A 20,440-nucleotide genomic window follows, 5' to 3' on the forward strand; every position below is an offset into this window, starting at 1 on the left:
GAAGAAATAAAAATCTTAAGAGACCCATCACAAGCAAGGAAACTGAAACTGTAATCAGAAAATTTCCAACAAACAAAAGCTCAGGACAAGATGGCTTCACAGCTGAATTCTACCAAAAATTTAGAGAAGAGCTAACACCTATCGTACTCAAACTCTTCCAGAAATTCGCAGAGGAAGCTAAACTTCCAAACTCATTCTACAAGGCCACCATCACCCTAATACCAAAATCTGACAAAGATGCCACAAATAAAAGAAAACTACAGGCCAATATCACTGATGAACATAGATGCAAAAACCCTTAACAAAATTCTAGCAAACAGAATCCAATAACATATTAAAAAGATCATACATCATGACCAAGTGGGCTTTATCCCAGGGATGCAAGGATTCTTCAATATCTGCAAATCAATCAATGTAATATACCACATTAACAAAGTGAAAAATACAAGCCATATGATTATCTCAATAGATGCAGAGAAAGCCTTTGACAAAATTCACATCCATTTATGATAAAACCTCTCAGAAAGCAGAAATAGAAGGAACATACCTGAACATAATAAAAGCTATATATGACAAACCCAAATCAAACATTATCCTCAATGGTGAAAAATTGAAAGCATTTCCCCTAAAATCAGGAACATGACAAGGGTGCCCACTCTCACCACTATTACTCAACATAGTTTTGGAAGTTTTGGCCACAGCAATCAGAGCAGAAAAAGAAATAAAAGGAATCCAGATTGGAAAAGAAATAAAACTCTCACTGTTTGCAGATGATATGATCCTCTACATAGAAAACCCTAGAGACTCCACCAGAAAATTACTAGAGCTAATCAATGAATATAGTAAAGTTGCAGGATATAAAATCAACACACAGAAATCCCTTGCATTCCTATACACTAATAATGAGAAAATAGAAAGAGAAATTAAGGAAACAATTCCATTCACCACTGCAATGAAAAGAATAAAATACTTAGGAATATATCTACCTAAAGAAACAAAAGACCTATGTATAGAAAACTATAAAATACTGGTGAAAGAAATCAAAGAGAACACAAATAGATAGAGAAATATACCATGTTCATGGATTGGAAGAATCAATATAGTGAAAATGAGTGTACTACCCAAAGCAATCTCTCAATGCAATCCCTATCAAGGCACCAACGGGATTTTTCACAGAGCTGGCAATGTCATCCCACTCCAGTACTCTTGCCTGAAAAATCCCATGGTTGGAGGAGCCTGGGGCGCTGCAGTCCTTGGGGTGGCTAAGAGTCAGACACGACTGAGTGACTTCACTTTCACACACTGGAGAAGGAAATGGCAGCCCACTCCAGTGTTCTTACCTGGAGAATCCCAGGGATGGGGGAGCCTGGTAGGCTGCTGTCTATGGGGTCGTACAGAGTCAGAGATGACTGAAGCGACTTAGCAGCAGTAGCAGCAGCAGAACAAATAATTTCACAATTTGTATGGAAATACAAAAACATTGAATAGCCAAAGCAATCTTGAGAAAGAAGAATGGAACTGGAGGAATCAATCTGCCTGACTTCGGGCTCTACTACAAAGCCACAGTCATCAAGACAGTATGGTACTGGCACAAAGACAGACATATAGATCAATAGAACAAAATAGAAAGCCCAGAGATAAACCCACACACCTATGGGCACCTCATCTTTGACAAATGAGGCAAAAATATACAATGGAGAAAAGACAATCTCTTTAACAAGTGATGCTGGGATAACTGGTCAACCACTTGTAAAAGAATGAAACTAGAACACTTTCTAATACCATACACAAAAATAAACTCAAAATGGATTAAAGATCTAAATGTAAGATCAGAAACTATAAAACCCCTAGAGGAGAACATAGGTAAAACACTCTCCGACATAAATCACAGCAGGATCCTCTATGACCCACCTCCCAGAATATTGGAAATAAAAGCAAAAATAAACAAATGGGACCTAATTAAAATTAAAACCTTCTGCACAACAAAGGAAACTATAAGCAAGGTGAAAAGACAGCCTTCAGAATGGGAGAAAATCATAGCAAATGAAGCAACTGACAAAGAATTAATCTCAAAAATATACAAGCAACTCCTGCAGCTCAATTCCACAAAAATAAACGACCCAATCAAAAAATGGGCTAAAGAACTAAACAGACATTTCTCCAAAAAAGACATACAGATGGCTAACAAACACATGAAAAGATGCTCAACATCACTCATTATCAGAGAAATGCAAATCAAAGCCACAATGAGGTATCATTTCATGCCAGTCAGAATGGCTGCAGTCCAAAAGTCTACAAGCAATAAATGCTGGAGAGGGTGTGGAGAAAAGGGAACCCTCTTACACTGTTGGTGGGAATGTAAAATAGTACAGCCACTATGGAGAACAGTATGGAGATTCCTTAAAAAACTGGAAATAGAACTGCCATATGACCCAGCAATCCCACTGCTGGGCATACACACTGAGGAAGCCAGAACTGAAGGAGACACATCTATCCCAATGTTCATTGCAGCACTGTTTATAATCGCCAGGATATGGAAGCAACCTAGATGTCCATCAGCAGATGAATGGATAAGAAAGCTGTGGTACATATACACAATGGAGTATTACTCAGCCATTAAAAAGAATACATTTGAATCAGTTCTAATGAGGTGGATGAAACTGGAGCCTATTATACAGAGTGAAGTAAGCCAGAAAGAAAAACACCAATACAGTATACTAATGCATATAATATGTATGGAATTTAGAAAGATGGTAATGATAACCCTGTATGCGAGACAGCAAAAGAGACACAGATGTATAGAACAGTATTTAGGGCTCTGTGGGAGAGGGCGAGGGTGGGATGATTTGGAAGAATAGCATTGAAACATTTATATTATCATATGTGAAATGAATTGCCATTCCAGGTTTGATGCATGATACAGGATGCTTGGGACTGGTGCACTGGGATGACCCAGAGGGAGGCAATGGGGAAGGAGATGGGAGGGGGTTCAGGATGGGGAACACATGTACACCCATGGCAGATTCATGTCAATGTATGGCAAAATCAATACAATATTGTAAAGTAGTTAGTCTCCAATTAAAATAAAGAAATTTATATTAAAAAATAAAATAAATAATAAAGAAATAAAAAACCAAGAGCAAAAAGGCTATTTGCCTATTAGAAAAATGAAACAGAAAAAATAAGAAATAAAACTCATAAGTTTGTAAATACTAAAATACAAGGCCCTGTACAAAGTGAGAGACCATGCAACATATATGTACTAATTTTAAAAATGAAGAGAATGTGCTTTTCTGGAGTTTCATTCTTATTCTAAATAATAATGAAAAGGATAGTCAAATATATGGTTTTTCCAGTAGTCACGTATGGATATGAGAGCTGGACTATAAAGAAGGCTGAGCCCCAAAGATGCTTTGATGCTTTCAGATTGTTGTGTTGGATAAGACTCTTGAAAGTCCCCTGGACAGCAAGGAGATCAAATTAGTTAATCCTAAAGGGAATCAACGCTGAATATTCATTGGATGCTGAAGATCACTTTGGCCACCTGATGTGAAGAACTGACTCATTGGAAAAGATCCTGATTCTGGGAAAGATTGAGGGTGGGAGGAGAAGGGGGCAACAGAATATGGAATGGTTAGATCACATCACTGACTCAATAGACATGAGTTTGAGCACTCTGAAAGATAATGAAGAACAGGGAAGTCTGGCATGATGCAGTACATGGAATCACAAAGAGATGGGCACAACTTAGCAGCTGAACAACAACAACAACACTGGTATAAAGTTTTTTTCAATGACATTTTATATTTAGGAAAATAACATAATGTCTAATACCCATATGCAAAAGTTCCCCTTTCTTATTTGAACCAAAGAACATTAAAAGAGTCAAGATATTACTTCTCAACTATGTCCTTCCATAATTGACCACCTTACAATAAAACATGGCCCACCAAAGTCAGAAGTGCTTGGTTAACCTCCAAAATAGTGATGGTTTGTGCAGTATAAATCTGAGAAAAGCTTAAATTCAGGAGAACTGATGACAAGAAACCACTATGGAGTAGAAGAAGAGTAGAGATGACAGTGTAATTGGCAAATGGCAAGGTAGAGAGTGTATGCATGCTAAGTTACTTCAGTCGTGTCTGACTCTTTTTGACCCTATGGACTATACCCACCAGACTCCTCTATCCATGGGGTTTCCCAGGCAAGAATACTGGTGTGGGCTGCCATTTCCTCCTCCACTGGTTCTTCCTAATCCAGGGATGGGAACCAAATATCCTGCATTGCAGGCAGATTCTTTACCACTGAGCTATCAGGGAAGCCCCAGGTGGGAGTAAATATGGGCAATCCTTTCAAGAAATGTGAGCTGAAGAGGGAGAGAATTGGCAAAGGTTACAATACCTGGTATTTGTTTTCTTCTTAGAACTTATCATTATAATTTTATTTGCTTATTTTTCCTAGTCAATCAATAATCTAGTTGGTAAGAAAGACTGCAAATCATGTGACACAAGAGCTATGTATGTTTCCTGTTCACTGTTGCATTCCCAACAGAACTCCTAACACAGTCAATAGTGTGTTATTCACTCAGTCATGTCCAGCTCTTTGTGACTCCATGGACTGTAGACCACCAGGCTCCTCTGTCCATGGAATTATCCAGGCAAGATTCCTGGAGTAGGTTGCTATTCCCTTCTATTCCCAACCCCAGGTTTGGTCAACTGCATTGCAGGCAGATTCTTTACCATCTGATGAATAAATGAGCGAGACAAGCTTGCATGTTTCGTTGATCACTCTGGAGCAAAGCTTTGTCCAGCTTACACATGGAGACACTGGTTCTTGTTTGGTTTCTGAAATGTGAGTCACTCATATGCCCAGCATTATAATCAGATTTTGTTTAAACTTTAGGCTAAATAAAGGGCTTCCCTGATAGTTCAGTTGGTAATGAATCTGCCTGCAATGCAGGAGACCCTGGTTCTATTCCTGGGTCGGGAATATCCACTGGAGAAGGGATAGGCTACCCACTCAACCACTCCAGTATTCTTGGGCTTCCTGTATGGTTCAGCTGTTAAAGAATCTGCCTGCAATACAGAAGACCTGGGTTTGATCCCTGGGTTGGGAAGATTCCCTGGAGAAGGGAAAGGCTACCCACTACTGTATTCTGGCCTGGAGAATTCCATGGCCTGGAGAAATCCATGGGATTGCAAAGAGTCAGACATGACTGAGCAACTTTCAGTTTCACCTTAGGCTAAAAATACACATGTGAGAACAAACTTAGTCTCATCTGATCTGACACTTGCCTATACATTCTATCTCTATTTCATCAGAAAGCTTCCCAGGTGCAACAAGCATCAAAGCAGTTCAGTCTTTAACATGGTTAATGAATCCATCCCTTCTTCTAAAGAGAGAAGGTACAGGGAGATCTGCCCAGCAGGGGAAAATGTAGGAATAGGATATTCTGAAAACAAGAGCTGGCATTAAGGAACCAGAACTGCTGGGGGGAATTCAGAAAGAAACTGCACATGGTAGGGGACTGTCACAGGCCTCAGCTTGTCTTGGATGAACCTTGCCCTGTATTCTTTAACTGCCTTAGTTTTGATCAGTGGCCCATGACATAAACAATGATTCATTTCCAGTTGATAACAGTAAAAGATTTGCCTTGCAGAGAAAGTTGAAGTATTATTTACCAGCCATCCTGGTTTGAAAACCAATCAATTGTGAGTTTTCAACAGTGAATGATGCGCCACAGAAACTGAGTTGGTGGCTTGCCCATCTCAGCACTGAATGTGAACCAAAATGAATCATGGGCACTAAACAACCAGCTGTACTTGGTGACACTGAGACTTTGTTGTTGTCTCATTCAGTCTGCGAAACGCTGATGGACAGTTATGATGGGAATGATTTAAACAAAGATTGACAGCTCTTCTGAAATACTAATTATCTCCTGAATAGGAAACTTTAATTCTAACTGGCAGATTTTGACCAAAGCCCACAAAAACAAACACTTTTTTTTAAGGAGGACTTTTTTATGCTAGCAAAGACAGTTTAAGACACTTATACTGTGGTACTTTGTATATAAATATATATACAGGATGAAGATAAATACCTCAAAATATTCCACTAATAGTTACTAGGGAAATAGCAAGAGTGAAGATAATATTTGGGCTTTCTAATAGGTAGAGTCATAGAAATACTTGGAGCTTTGTTAATATGAAAGACTTGCACTTTTATTCTATTAGAGAAAGTGGGATGAGGCGCATTCATGAGAAAGAAGGAAAAGACAGGCAAGGGTTCCTACACTGCTGAGATGAATTGGGACACTAAACTTGGTTAAATGCTGCTTTTTTTTTTCTAGAATCTATTGTTTCTATTTTAATTTTGTACTATTATATGTGAACTCAGGGACTTTAGAAAACATGACCTATACTTTAGAAAAGTAATAAGTATGACTTAGGCCTCCCAGTGCAGGGGAGTACTCCATATGACCAGTAAATTTAAAACTGAAGAGGAATAATTCTGTTCTACCAATAACTGTTGCACAGAAAAACTATGCAGTATTTCCAACCCATTATTAAAGGGCATTTTCTTTCAAAGATTTATAAATCAAAGGATTGTTCCTGGGCTCAGGGTTGCTATTCCAGGGCTTAGCAATTAAAAGCCTGTAACAAGGAGGTTCATGTGTGCTAAGTTGCTTCAGTTGTGTCTGACTCTGTGACCCTATGGACTGTAGCCTGTCATGCTCCTCCACCCATGGGATTCTCCAGGCAAGAATACTGGAGTGGGTTTCCATGCCCTCCTCCAAGGGATCTTCCCAACCCAGTGATACAACCCACATCCCCTACTTGTCCTGCACTGGTGAGCAGGTTCTTCACCATAGTGCCACCTAGGAAGCCCCATAAGAGGGAAGTACTAGTAAGTAAGATAACACCAATTTGTTGAATTCCTTTTCCTTAAACTTAACTCACCTTTAAGAGATGAGGGAAAGATCCTAAATTTAAATTTTTCAGGGTCAGTGTGTGGCTAATGTTAAGTCTCTGTAGAAACATATCCCATGCTATTTTAATTGACTTTTTAGTGTAGGTAAAGCACATAATTTGTAACCAAGATGATTTTTTTTAACTGAAAAAAAAATTTCTAAACATTTTTCAGAAAAAAACTCCTAAGCACTATCAGTTTTTTAATAAACCTATCAGTTAATCAAAAAGTCAAAATACTTTTAATTATCCTCATCATTTTCAATGAAGTCTTCTATCTGAAGAAATTTTCAGTAATATCATAGAGTATCTTAGATTTGACAGTTCTCACCAAAGTAGTCAACATGACAAGGGTATATTTAATGTTTACTGTGTACCAGGAACACAGTCCTGGGGACACGGTAAGATGCAGTCATGCTCTCAAGTAATGTAATCTGAGCAGAAATATGGAGAGAACTGAGTCACCGTTTACATTTCTTTAAACTTTTAAAGATTTTCAATTTAAAACTCTATTAACTATTTATTCTCTATCTTCCTACTATAACATGAGAATAACAAACAGTAAATTGTCACTACAGAATTTAAGAGCTTTTCATTCAATATCTGGGCAGCAAATAATTTGAAATGAGCTCTATCTCTTGGGGGGGAAATGAATATGCTCTGGATGAAACAAATACATTAATAACCAAATCAGTAAACTATATTTAAATTCTTCTGGGAAATACTAATTTTTAAATGTAAATATTCCTTTAGTTTTCTCTCCTACCTTCTAAATCCCCTCACTGTTCCTCTTTCTTCCTCTCCTAAACATGGGTTTACCCTTGATACAAGAGAGGTACAAGTCTGGAATCTATCAGCAACATTCCAGAAAACCATTCTTGTCAAGCTCATCACTGATGGTAATTTTAGAGTGAAGTCTCATTGACACTTTGCATTTTGATCTTATTTGATATATCAGCAGCATTTCACTGTTGACATGACTGTCTCTTGACATTCTCTCTTTTCTTGGAATCCATGACACACCTGTTTGGGAATTTTCATTCTTTTTGTCCCCTCTTTTTCTGTCTTCTTTGAAGATGCCTCTTCTGACTGCTCCTAAATAAAAGAGCTCTGCAGGTTTATTCTAGCAGATCTTTTCACTCTGTGTGTGTGTGTGTGTGTGTGTGTGTGTGTGTGTGTGTGCACTAAATCGCTTCAGTCGTGCCATACTCTTTGCAACCCTATGGACCATAGCCTGCCAGGCTCCTCTAACCATGGGATTCTCCAGGTAAGAATACTGGAGTGGGTTACCATGCCCTCCTCCAGGGTATTTTCCTGACTCAGGAATTATGAGTCCTGCATTGGCAGGCAGTTGTTTACCTCTATCGTCACCTGGGAAGCCCTCTTTTTATTCTACACCCACTCAAACACTGTATCTATATAGATAATGACAGCTACAAAAGTACAAAAATGTGAATCAAAATATAAATGTTAGTTGTATTCTTGTCTCAGACATCACTCCTTAGCTTCACATCCACATAGAGAACTGCAGAGTAGGCACCTCAATTAGTACAAGTTCAACATGCTCAAGTCTGGATTCACTACACCTCTTCTTAAGACTTGGTCCTCCACCAGGCTCTCCTATCTCAGTGAGTACCATAATCACCTTTTCAGTGGCTCAAGCCTAACCACTCAACAGTACCCTGAACTTCCTCTGCCTGACCTCAATCTACATACCTAACCAATCATCATGTTTCTGGCTACTTCTTATCCTGGATGACATCTCACCCCTAGGTAAACCATCCCTATAGCTCACCTCAAACTATATCACAGCACTTACACCTTGGTAGGTATTTCCTCCTACTACCATATTTCTCCTGGAGAAGGAAATGGCAACCCACTCCAGTACTCTTGCCTGGAGAATCCCATGGGTGGAGGAGCCGGGAGGGCTACAGTCCACGGGGTCGCAAAGAGTTGGACAGGACTGAGTGACTTCACTTTCACCATATTTCTCACAGGACAGAACATTATGCTGTCAGAGTCCTTATTTTCGCTTTCAAAGTTGCATTCTCAGCATCATAGAGAGCACCTGGTGCTCATAATACCAGTTGTAACCTTTGCTGTTGTTCAGTTGCTCAGTTGTGCCCAACTCTTTTCAAGCCCATGGACTGCAGCACATCAGGCTTCCCTGTCCTTCACTATCTCCCTGAGTTTGCTCAAACTCATGTCCGTTGAGTCAGTGATGCCATCCAATCATCTCATCCTCTGTCATCCCCTTCTCCTCCTGCTCTCAATCCTTCCCAGCATGAAGGTCTTTTCCAGTGAGTCACCGTTTGCATTAGGTGGCCAAAGTATCGTAGCTTCAGTTTCAGCATCAGTCCTTCCAATGAATATTCAGGGTTGATTTTTTTCAGGATAGACTGGTTTCATCTCATTGCTTTCCAAAGGACTCTCAAGAGTCTTCTCCAGCTCACAATTTGAAAGCATCAGTTTTGGGCACTCAGCCTTCTTTATGGTCCAACTCTCACATCCATACATGACTACCGGAAAAAACATAGCTTTGACTATAGGGACCTTTAGCAACCTTCAGCAACACGATGTCTCTGCTTTTTAATACGCTGTCTAGGTTTTTCTTTGGAGAAATAAATGGCAACCCACTCCAGTATTCTTGCCTGGAAAATTCCATGGACAGAGGAGCCTGTGGACTACAGTCCATGGGATCTCAGAGTCAGACATGACTGAGCAACTGAGCATACATAGGTGTGTCATAACTTTTCTTCCAAAGAGCAAGAGTCTTTTAATTTCATGGCTGCAGTCAGCATCCTGAGTGATTTTGGAGCCCAAGAAAATAAGCTGCCATTGTTTCCATAACATACCATAATACCAGGTAAAGTAAAACAGTAACAACTGACATGCAATGGTAAGTAATAAAGCCAGGATGGGAAGTCAGGCAACCTGCTCCAGTTGTGCTTCTACCCACTTCTAACCATATTGTACCCAGTGCTTAAGCATTTACTTAAATAAGTTAATGAAAAGAAGACTTTTTCTTAATTCAGCAAAATTATGTCTTGAAGGGCATGGGTATTAATGCCCAGGCATAAATATATGATTGAGAGTTAAATCCCTAAGGCATAAATATAAAATTTACTTTTTACATGAAAATTACCAAGTGATATAACACATCAGTCTGACAAAATAGTAATGCAACATCAACCATCTATTTATTCAGCAGTAGGAAACTCAACATTTAGCAAGAAAACCAGGTGAAGCATATCCTTGAATCCATCCACTGTGAAGTAGCCAGATTTAAATGGAGTCTGTTAACTTAGTGTGGTGTAAAAAGTGAAGGTTATTGATTCAATAGATACACTTACATGACCTGGGCTAAAAATGTTCTGCTTTTCCTCACAGGGGCAGCTTTTAATTAAAGATAGACAACTGCATAAAGAGGCATGTTGAGGTGGAAGGAAGGATGAAGGCAAAAAGACAAAATCCATCCAGAGAGAAGATATGGGCTCATTTATTACTTGGGAAGTGAGGCAAAAAATCTGTGCATACTCTAATTGCCCCTGGAACCTTTCATGAATTATTGTCTACTGCAAAAATTTTGCTATAATGATGATGTAATTATACAGAACATATTAAATTATAATTAGTATCCTCTCTATTAAAAATCAATATGCAGTACTTTTCTAGTTAAAAATGTAGAGTCAGAGAATCTTGAAGTTTGATGAAAATTTTAAGTTACTTACCTTTTTTCTTATTCAATGTGAAAATCCTGTATAGCATCCCTGAAGGATTATGTAGTAGTCTTAGCAGGAATACTTCCACTGATGGGAAATTTAGCAGTACATCAGGCAGGCTCATTCAGCACTCAGAGACTCATGTTATTAGGGCACTCTTTCATACTTGGACCTAAATCTGTTTCGTGGGACTTACACTCATTGACTCATATCTTAGTCCATTTGGGCTGTAATGGCAAAATATCACACACTGGGTGACACATATACACCAGACATTTATTTCTCACAATTTTGGAGGCCTGAAGTCCAAGACGAAGGTATTAGCACGGTCGAGTTTGGTGAGACCCTCCTTCCTAATATAAAACTGGTGCCTTCTCAATGTGCTCTCACATGGTAGAACGGCCTATGGCCTTTTTGTTATAAATGCACTAGTCCCATTTCTATAGGCACCATCATCACCACCTAAGCACCTCCCAAAGGTCCCACCATCACACAGGGCATCAAGAGTTCAACATAGGAATTTTGGAGGGACGCAAACATTCAGACTATAGCAGTCCATATTCTGCTCTCTGGAGTAAAGCAGACAGAATTACTCTCTAACACCTTAATCTTACAATAGAAAATAGCATTGCAGAGCTGAAAAGGACTGCACAAAATAACAAACATCCCTTTTACAGAAAAGAAAATGGAAACTCAAAGTAGAAATATAGGACATACATCTGGACATTAGTAAAGCTATTACTAAAACCCTTCTGACTGATATTTCCCCAATTTCCCCAATTCTCCAGTCCTTTTACTACTTTATTTCATTTATTGTTATTGTTATCCTATTACTCTCTCACACATATATATTAAGACAATAATCATTTCTTGATTAGCTCTTGTCTGGTCAAATAAACTTGTTGCTGCTGCTGCTAAGTCACTTCAGTCGTGTTCGACTCTGTGCGACCCCATAGATGGCAGCCCACGAGGCTCCCCCGTCCCTGGGATTCTCCAGGCAAGAACACTGGAGTGGGTTGCCATTTCCTTCTCCAATGCATGAAAGTGAAAAGTGAAAGTGAAGTCGCTCAGTTATGTCTGACCCTCAGTGACCCCAAGGACTGCAGCCTTCCAGGCTCCTCCATCCATGGGATTTTCCAGGCAAGAGTACTGGAGTGGGGTGCCATTGCCTTCTCCTAATAACCTTGTTAGACTTGAGTAATAACCATAATACTCAAAGTAGAAAAACCAGCATCAGCTCATTTGTTTCTCAGTCAAGAATAAAAATAATCATGATCAAAAGTTGCCAGCCCAAACCATAAGGGCACTAGACAAAGTACCTTTAAAAAATATACAAAGTGAAAAAGTTAGTTTAAAACTCAACCTTCAAAAAGCTAAGATCATGGCATCCAGTCCTATCAATTCATGGCAAATAAATGGGAAATGATGGAAACAGGAAGATACTTTATTTTGGGGGGCTCCAAAATCACTGAATTGGTGACTGCAGCCATGAAATTAAAAGACACTTGCTCCTTGGAAGAAAAGCTTTGACCAACCTAGATAGCAATATTAAAAAGCAGAGATGTTATTTTGCCAACAAAGGTCCATTTAGTCAAAGCTATGTTTTTTCCAGTAGTCATGTAGGGATGTGAGAATAGGACTACAAAGAAAGATGAGCACCAGAGAATTGATGCTTTTGAACTATGGTGTTGGAGAAGACTCTTGAGAGTCCCTTGGACTGTAAGGAGATCCAACCAATCAATCCTAAAGGAAATCAGTCCTGAATATTCATTGGAAAGACTGATGCTGAAGCTGAAACTCCAAAACTTTGGCCACCTGATACAAAGAACTGACTCATTGGAAAAGATCCTAGTGCTGGGAAAGATTGAAGGCAGGAGAAGGGGATGACAGAGGATGAGATGGTTGCATGACATCACCAACTGGATGGATATGAGTTTGAGCAAACTCCAGGAGTTGGTGATAGGGAAGCCTGGCATGCTGCAGTCCATGGAGTTGAAAGAGTTGGACATGACTGAGTGACTGAACTAAACTGAATCATCAAATACAGAACAAATGAAATGCAATCTCTTCTATGCAACAGAGTAGAATGGAAGAGGTTGTTTATATCCAGACACACACAGCCATACACTATGCTTTCCAAGTCTAAGCATCTAATTAATCACAGGCCACAGTTTTTACCAAATGCTTTGGCACTATAACATCTGCACTGCCATCTTTCTAGCCTCCATCATCGGTTTCCTTGCCATTTTCTGTCTAGCTCTTAAAAGACAAAAATTTTCACTTTCTGCTGTGACAGCACTACACCTTTTAGGGTACATCAGGACAGGCTGGTTTTTGTTGCCCTATCAAACATCCCCAGATCTCAGTGGCTTAACATTTACAAAGATTTATTCCTCACTGCGATTCATGGGGTCACAAAGAGTCAGACACGACTGAGCGACTGAACTGAACTGAACTGAACTGATTCCTTGCTTATACTACATGTGTTGTTAAGGATGCTGGCTCTATTCTGGTCTTTCATGGAGCCTGAATGACAAGGGCTTCAGCTAGACACAAACTCCAACAGTGGCTACCAAGAAAGGAGCCATTTTCAATGCTTCTCATTGGCAATTAAATGCTTCTACTTACAGGTAACCCATGTCTCTTCCACTCACATTTTAATTGGTCAAAACAAGTCATGTGATCAGAGGGTGCAGAAAAATGCAATCCTCTTAATGTGTCTCCAGGGCAAGTATCTGTGAAGCCCGAATGACCCACCAGCTCTCCCAATTTCTTCTTCCACTGATTCTCCTACTAATTACAGAAGAGTGTCTTCCCTTATTTTTTAATATAAAACTTTGGGAAATATCTTTGTGACATGTTTTCGCTCAAAAGCATATAAATTGTATCTCCAGAGAGTAAATAAAGCAGGCAGATAAGTGCTAACATAAATATTATACTACTTGTTATTTTATGTCCATGTTTATGCACAGATTCACTTCAGATACAGGTGAGTGAAAATAGGCTTTGTGCATCCCTCTGGAAAATAGAACGGTATGTGGCATTAACTTGGGGCTTCCCTGGTGGCTGAGACATAAAGAATTATCCCGCAATGCAGGAGACTTGGGTTCGATTCTGGGTCAGGAAGATCCCCTGGATCAGGGAATGGCTATCCACCACAGTATTCTTGCCTGGAGAATTCCATGGACAGAGAAGCCTGGAAGACTACAGTCCATGAGGTTGCAAAGATCAGACACAACTGATCACACACACATTACAGCATTAATTTAGGATTTCGATTTTAAATTTTTATTCTTTGTAGTTAACAAAAGGCCTGGGCATGGGGCTTTGGAAGGGTAGTTCTATAGTCTGTCCTTTTGCATTTAGTATTTTCAAACCTACCACAGTTGAGTCTCCTTCAAGGCTTACAGGCCCATGAAATGTACCTTTGCACATTTACTGAAAGAAAGAAGAACCATTTCCTCTGGTGTAGAAACATCTATTACTAAGAATTAAGGAAGAACTTAGCCACATAGTTGCAAATGAAATACTTTCTGACTCAGGGATGTGAGGTAAGCAGCTACATATAGGTAAAAGGTAAGTTTACAACAGCATAATTGCATGTTGTAATGTTTAAACTCTGGCACACAATCACACTGCAACTTATAAAGGCTTTCCTTTGCAAAATTTCTTTACTACAGATTTCTTTTCTTTACATAAATTCATCTCTCCTTAACTAGGGAAAAAGCAAAAAAAAAAAACCCTCTTTTTGAAATGGGTAACACAGAGTATGTAAATACTATCTTTTATTTCATTTAAAACCTTGCCAATGATTTCTATATTTTTATCTCCTAGAGCTAAAAAAACAAATGTTCTTTATACTTGCTAAATCCCTTTTATCTGAAAAGTAGAAACAAAAAAGGAGATTTCTTTGCTTCCCACATCATTTCCTTATTCACCTTTTTACATCAGATTTTCCTTTTTCTAAAACCATGAATACTGTTGTCAACATAATCTGACTATATGTAATGGATAAAATAGGAAAAAATATGTTCAAAGTGGTATTTAAATTTTCCTCCAGTTGTTTTATGCTCTCCATGCTCTGAAATATAACAATGAAAAATCATCTCTCAAATATATTATCTAATAAACAAAGTGTGTGTTAGTTGCTTAGTTGTGTCCGACTCTTTGCGACTGCAGCCTGAGATAATCAACGGGCTGCCTTTGAAGATACATTTAATAATACAAAAAATCTGTAAACATAGTAAGTGGATTTTAAAAAATGACTATCTTAGTTATTTATTTTTGGCCACTCCAGGGGGCATGTGGGATCTTAGTTCCTTGACCAGGGATTGAACCCCTGTGCCCTACAATGGGAGCACCAAGTCTTGACCACTGGACTGCCAGGGAAATCCTCCACAGTAAATGGATATTTTAAAAGAGACATAGCCCATAAACACTTTTAATATTAGAGTTTATCTCCTTTTAAATCATGATTCTTTAAACCCCTGTACAGAATTCTATAGGGTAGAATGATCTTCGAGAATTTCACACTCTTATTTAGCACCATTACCTAAATAATGATTAAGGATAGTCATTTGGAATTTGTACACCAATGTATCCTTGGTTTTTCTGGAAATAGTCTAGTGTAAAGATTAAGAATTGGAGCCTTAAAGTCAGAGACTTATACTTACACTAGTAACACTTACTTATAGGGTTATCAGGATGAAATGAGTAAATACTCAGGACAGAGACTGGAGCAAAAAATACCTTCAGTAAAACATGCTATAATTATAGTATATATTATCTGGTCAAGCTACATGGGGGGCTTACAAATAGGAAAAGATATAAAGTTAAATGTATCATAAAAATAGGCCACACTTGACTCAGAGACAAGCTGTGAATAAACATCTACAAAATCATATTCATTTTTATAGTAGTAAAAAATCTTTTTTTGTTTGCTTTCTAATTCAGTTCAGTTCAGTTCAGTCACTCAGTCGTGTCTGACTCTTTGCGACCCCATGAACTGCAGCACACCAGGCCTCCCTGTCCATCACCAACTCCTGGAGTTCACTCAGACTCACTTCCATCGAGTTGGTGATGCCATCCAGCCATCTCATCCTCGGTCGTCCCCTTCTCCTCCTGCCCCCAAGCCCTCCCAGCATCAGAGTCTTTTCCAATGAGTCAACTCTTCTCATGAGGTGGCCAAAGTACTGGAGTTTCAGCTTTAGCATCATTCCTTCCAAAAGAAATCCCAGGGCTGATCTCCTTCAGAATGGACTGGTTGGATCTCCTTGCAGTCCAAGGGACTCTCAAGAGTCTTAATAATTGAATTAAAAATACTATATATCTAAAGAAATATTTAGTAATATTGCTGAAGCATAAAGACAGCTTAGAGTGTATACTTTCTTCCAAGTACTTAGTAACCATGGTTTTTGGAGACTGTACATGAAAAAATAAAATAAAATCTCTGAATTAAATCCAAGAGTAAAGAGATTTTTTCTTTTTGAAATGCAGGTAAACAATATGCACTTTATGCAATTTATGAAGTTAAAATTATCATGAATTACAAGCCTTCTGAGTGTCAGAGTAGATAACTTTTCACACACCAGGTTGAATCCCCGTGCTTGCACAGTGTCACACAGCCTGGTGAAATGCCCTTCTTGCTGTTTCTATATTCCTACCATTTCTGTCTAAGCTTGTTCAAATATATATAAATAACATTGACTCCGCCAAAAAGCAAAGTTCTATAAGACATGGATTGTTTTCTCATTGCAATAATTGGGCTGGACAACTAAAGGAAATTACATAAAGAAGTGCCAATGAGCCAGATGTGGTCTGTAGCGAATTTCCCTCCCTGCATGATTTCTTTAAAGCAAAATTACATCCTGTCAAATATGCTGGATTATATCAGATTTCATTGAAAATTCTAGCTTATTTTTACTGAGTCAAAAACCTACTTACCTCTGATAAAATCTCATTTGCTTTACTGTATTAGTAAATGTATCTCTTGTAAATGGGTATATGCAACAATGTGTAGGCAAAAAGTGATTAGTTAGGATAATGGTTTTCATCATTTTAATGATGGAGCATAGTGTCCACTAGAAATGCCTCTCTAGATAGAATTCTATATATTTAAAGAAAACTAAGTCCAACTCAAGTCCTTTGTGAATAAGGCAAGACACAGTCAATAAATGAAACAGTCTCTTACCAGAATAAAATGATCCTAACATTTCCTTTCTTCCAGAAAGCTCTTGCAGATTTTCCCCAATCAGGATAGGGTTTGTCCTGAAGCATCATATCAGTGACCTGCAACAATGAAAGAAACTTATTAGGCATTTTCATAAATCTTCCATTTAGCTTTATATATATATATACACACACACACACACATAAATATACATACATATATACATATATATACACAAACATATATATATACATAAATATATATATACAGAAATTATATATATATAAAATCTATATTTTGCTAAGAATAAAATATGTATTTTAACATTAGAACACATGCAGAGATAAAAATTATAAGGATATATTTCCTTCAGTTAAAAGTTTTCACAGTTCATTTGACTTTACATAATGAATGAGCATATTCAAGGTCATTCAACATATCAAATAGTGATCTTCTTTTACATTAGATAAATAAAAACTGAGAAAATTAAAAAAAAAAAAAAACATCCATCAAGAGTCCAAAGGACTGTTCTATACATCTGTGTCTCTTTTATTGTCTCGCATACAGGGTTATCGTTACCATCTTTCTAAATTCGGGAGGGGGAGAGGGTGGGATGATTTGGGAGAATGGCATTGAAACGTGAATAATATCATATAAGAAACGAATTGCCAGTCTAGGTTCGATGCAGGATACAGGATGCTTGGGGCTGGTGCACTGGGATGACCCAGAGGGATGGTATGGGGCAGGAGGTGGGAGGGGGGTTCAGGATTGGGAACACGTGTATACCCATGGCAGATTCATGTTGATGTATGGCAAAACCAATACAATATTGTAAAGTAAAAAATAAATAAAATAAATAAATAAAAACATCCATCAAGATGATCTTATATAAGAAAGCATCTTAAGATACTGTTAACTTCTCCATAGAAACAAAAACATAATATTTAAATTAAATGCCATATTCTTTTAAAGTGTTTCTAAATCAGAAACTCCAAAATTCAAATATTTCCTGATGTGTTGAGATTTTTACCTATACTACTAGTCAAAATAGTGACTTCTTTTTTCTCCCTTTTCCCTTTCAATGGTACGAACCCTTTAAAAAATATATTTATTTATCTATTTCGCTGCATCAGGTCTTAGTAGCAGCACGTGTGATCTTTCGTTGTGGCACATGGGCTAGTTGCCCCAAGGCATGTAGGATCTTAGTTCCCAGATCAGGGACCAAACCCATATGTCCTGCTTTGGGAGGTGGATTTTTTAAAAATGGACCACCAGGGAAGTCCCATGACTTGAACCCTTTTATGGCACATTTACTATAATTATCCAGCATTTTCTCAAAAATGTTCTACCTCTTTTTCTCACACCCACAGATCCTGACATCTTGGGTAAAGTCACATCACCGCTGCGATGTTTTTCCCTGCTTCTTCCACCTGTGGTCCTGAGTCATCCTTCTTATGTCTCATATCACTTTCCACCTTCTATTTTCCTCATTTATGTACTATTTCCCCTCTCTTCTCTGCATTTTAAAATTCTTGAAGGTGAAGATTTGTCTTTGTTTCCCTTTTAATGTCTAAGAATCTTTTACATAAAAGACTTCAAAATATTTGCTCAAAGAAGATACAAGGAAATGAATTGATACAAATGCATGCTTGTTTTTACAAATGCATTAACAGCAAGATAGGGGTAAGAGGTACAAATTCCTATATATAAAATAAATAAGCTAAAATGATATATTGTACAACACGGGGAATATAGTCAATATTTAATAATAACTTTAAATAGAGTATAATCTACAAAATATTGAATTATGTTGTACACCTGAAACTAATATAATACTGTAAATCAATTATACTTCAATTTTAAAAAGCACAAAAATGCATTAACAAAGTAAACTGCTCACTGGCCACATCTCATATTAATAGTTTCAGCCAATATTAAAAATAATCATAAGTAAATACCCTATTACAAAAGTATTTTTAAAAAGCTGATAGAGATGGGGAATATACTTTTTCTAATAAAAGAAAATGTATTTGTGTATGTACACACACATGTTCCTTTTTTTTCACAAAATATACCTCCCTTTTAAGAGAATAATATTTCATTAATTATATATTTAATTGATAAGAGTTCAAATTCAAACAAAACAAATTCAAAATTAAGAAACTATATAGGATGAGATATACTGAATTGAGTAAGGAAACATTTTCATCATCCATTAAAATATACTTCTTCATGCTCTTTTAAAGTGTTAACATTACACTTAAGTGTGACTTCCAACAATGATCTGACTGGAATGGAATGAGTGAGATTTAATCATTTATGATGAAAGATTTTGACTGGGTAGAGGGGGGATGTCTTCTGGATCAGTGACCCCTTCAATACTACTGGAATTTCTGTGGAAGGCACACCAATTCTCAGGCAAGCCCTTTTGATGTGCTATTCAACATCTAAGAAATGGTCTCTAAAAACACTCACTGGCATGCTAGTGATTAAGATGAAATCAGAAAAGAGGGTGAGGAGCCCAGTCTCCAGGAAATATTCACTCATTTCTTCTTTATACTCTCTTTTCAACATCACTTCTTGGATAGAACTCCCAAGCTTCTCATGGTTGATGAGAACCAAAGCAAGTTCATGGACCGTCACTGAGTAACACCGTGAATTTATTATACCTTTGTCTTAACTTGGCTTACACCAACTTTGTGTGTGATATGGTTTTACTACTGAATCTGAAGATTCAAGTATAAGTAGTCTTAATATAAACTTTCAGTTTATTTCTTTAAATTGTTAATGACTTTGGTAATTGTGAATGCAAGTAATATTATGAATTCAAAAGGAAAAACATTGGTTTCATCTACTTTTAAAGGAAACTTATTTATTAATGACTTTATTATTTATTTTCTTCATGACACTTTACAATTAAAAGATTTTATTTTCTCACTCAGACTACTGCCTATAGATTGTACCTTCAATCAAAAAAAGATTCATGATATTTAACAGAATGAACAAAGGGAAGATGATAGAATAAAAGCGAACCATGAATCAAGTGAGTTACATGCTTACGAGAAAACGAGTAAAAACAAAAGCAGAGACATTTAAATTCCATATATTCTTGGGCATAAAAAGTTTTATATCATAACTCCCCTTGAGGAAAGAATTGCTATTCTTCCGAATATAATGACTTCATCCACTATTCCTTCATAACCGTCTTGAATAACAATTCTCTTGTCAAATTTTATTTTTTACAAAACCTCAAGGTTAAGTAAATAAATACTTAAATAAATATTTCATGTTTCACCAGTTTTGTAACAGATTTAATTAATTCTGTTCAGCAATATTTATCCTGTTTCAGAAAGTGGCTCCATGGTAATAAATATTTTCAAGGTACAGAATGATTACTGGGTGGATTTTATTCAATTTTCAATGTTTTCTCCAGGGCACTTTCTGGGAAATACTTATTATATTTTCTAGAAGGAGGCAATCTGCTGCTATATACCAATTATTACAGCAGCATGTTTTGTAAAAATGACATTCAAGGATAAAGGCTTTTTTCAGGAAAATGGCAAGATGAGGCAAAGAACATTTTT

At 37.5% G+C, this 20,440-nt stretch overlaps 1 protein-coding gene across 6 annotated transcripts in view; it reads right to left on the minus strand.

Moving 5' to 3' along the window:
• Positions 1–20,440, minus strand: part of TMEM117 (transmembrane protein 117) — a 635,221-nt gene that overhangs the window by 196,944 nt on the left and 417,837 nt on the right. For all 6 annotated transcript variants that reach the window (XM_060412709.1, XM_042246833.2, XM_042246834.2 and 3 more), the window contains one exon: positions 16,878–16,975. In XM_060412709.1, the coding sequence (XP_060268692.1) occupies positions 16,878–16,975 (98 nt within the window). The remainder of the gene's footprint in view (positions 1–16,877; positions 16,976–20,440) is intronic.

The sequence above is a fragment of the Ovis aries genome, chromosome 3, assembly GCF_016772045.2.
Source record: "Ovis aries strain OAR_USU_Benz2616 breed Rambouillet chromosome 3, ARS-UI_Ramb_v3.0, whole genome shotgun sequence".
In the NCBI taxonomy this organism is placed as follows: domain Eukaryota; kingdom Metazoa; phylum Chordata; class Mammalia; order Artiodactyla; family Bovidae; genus Ovis; species Ovis aries.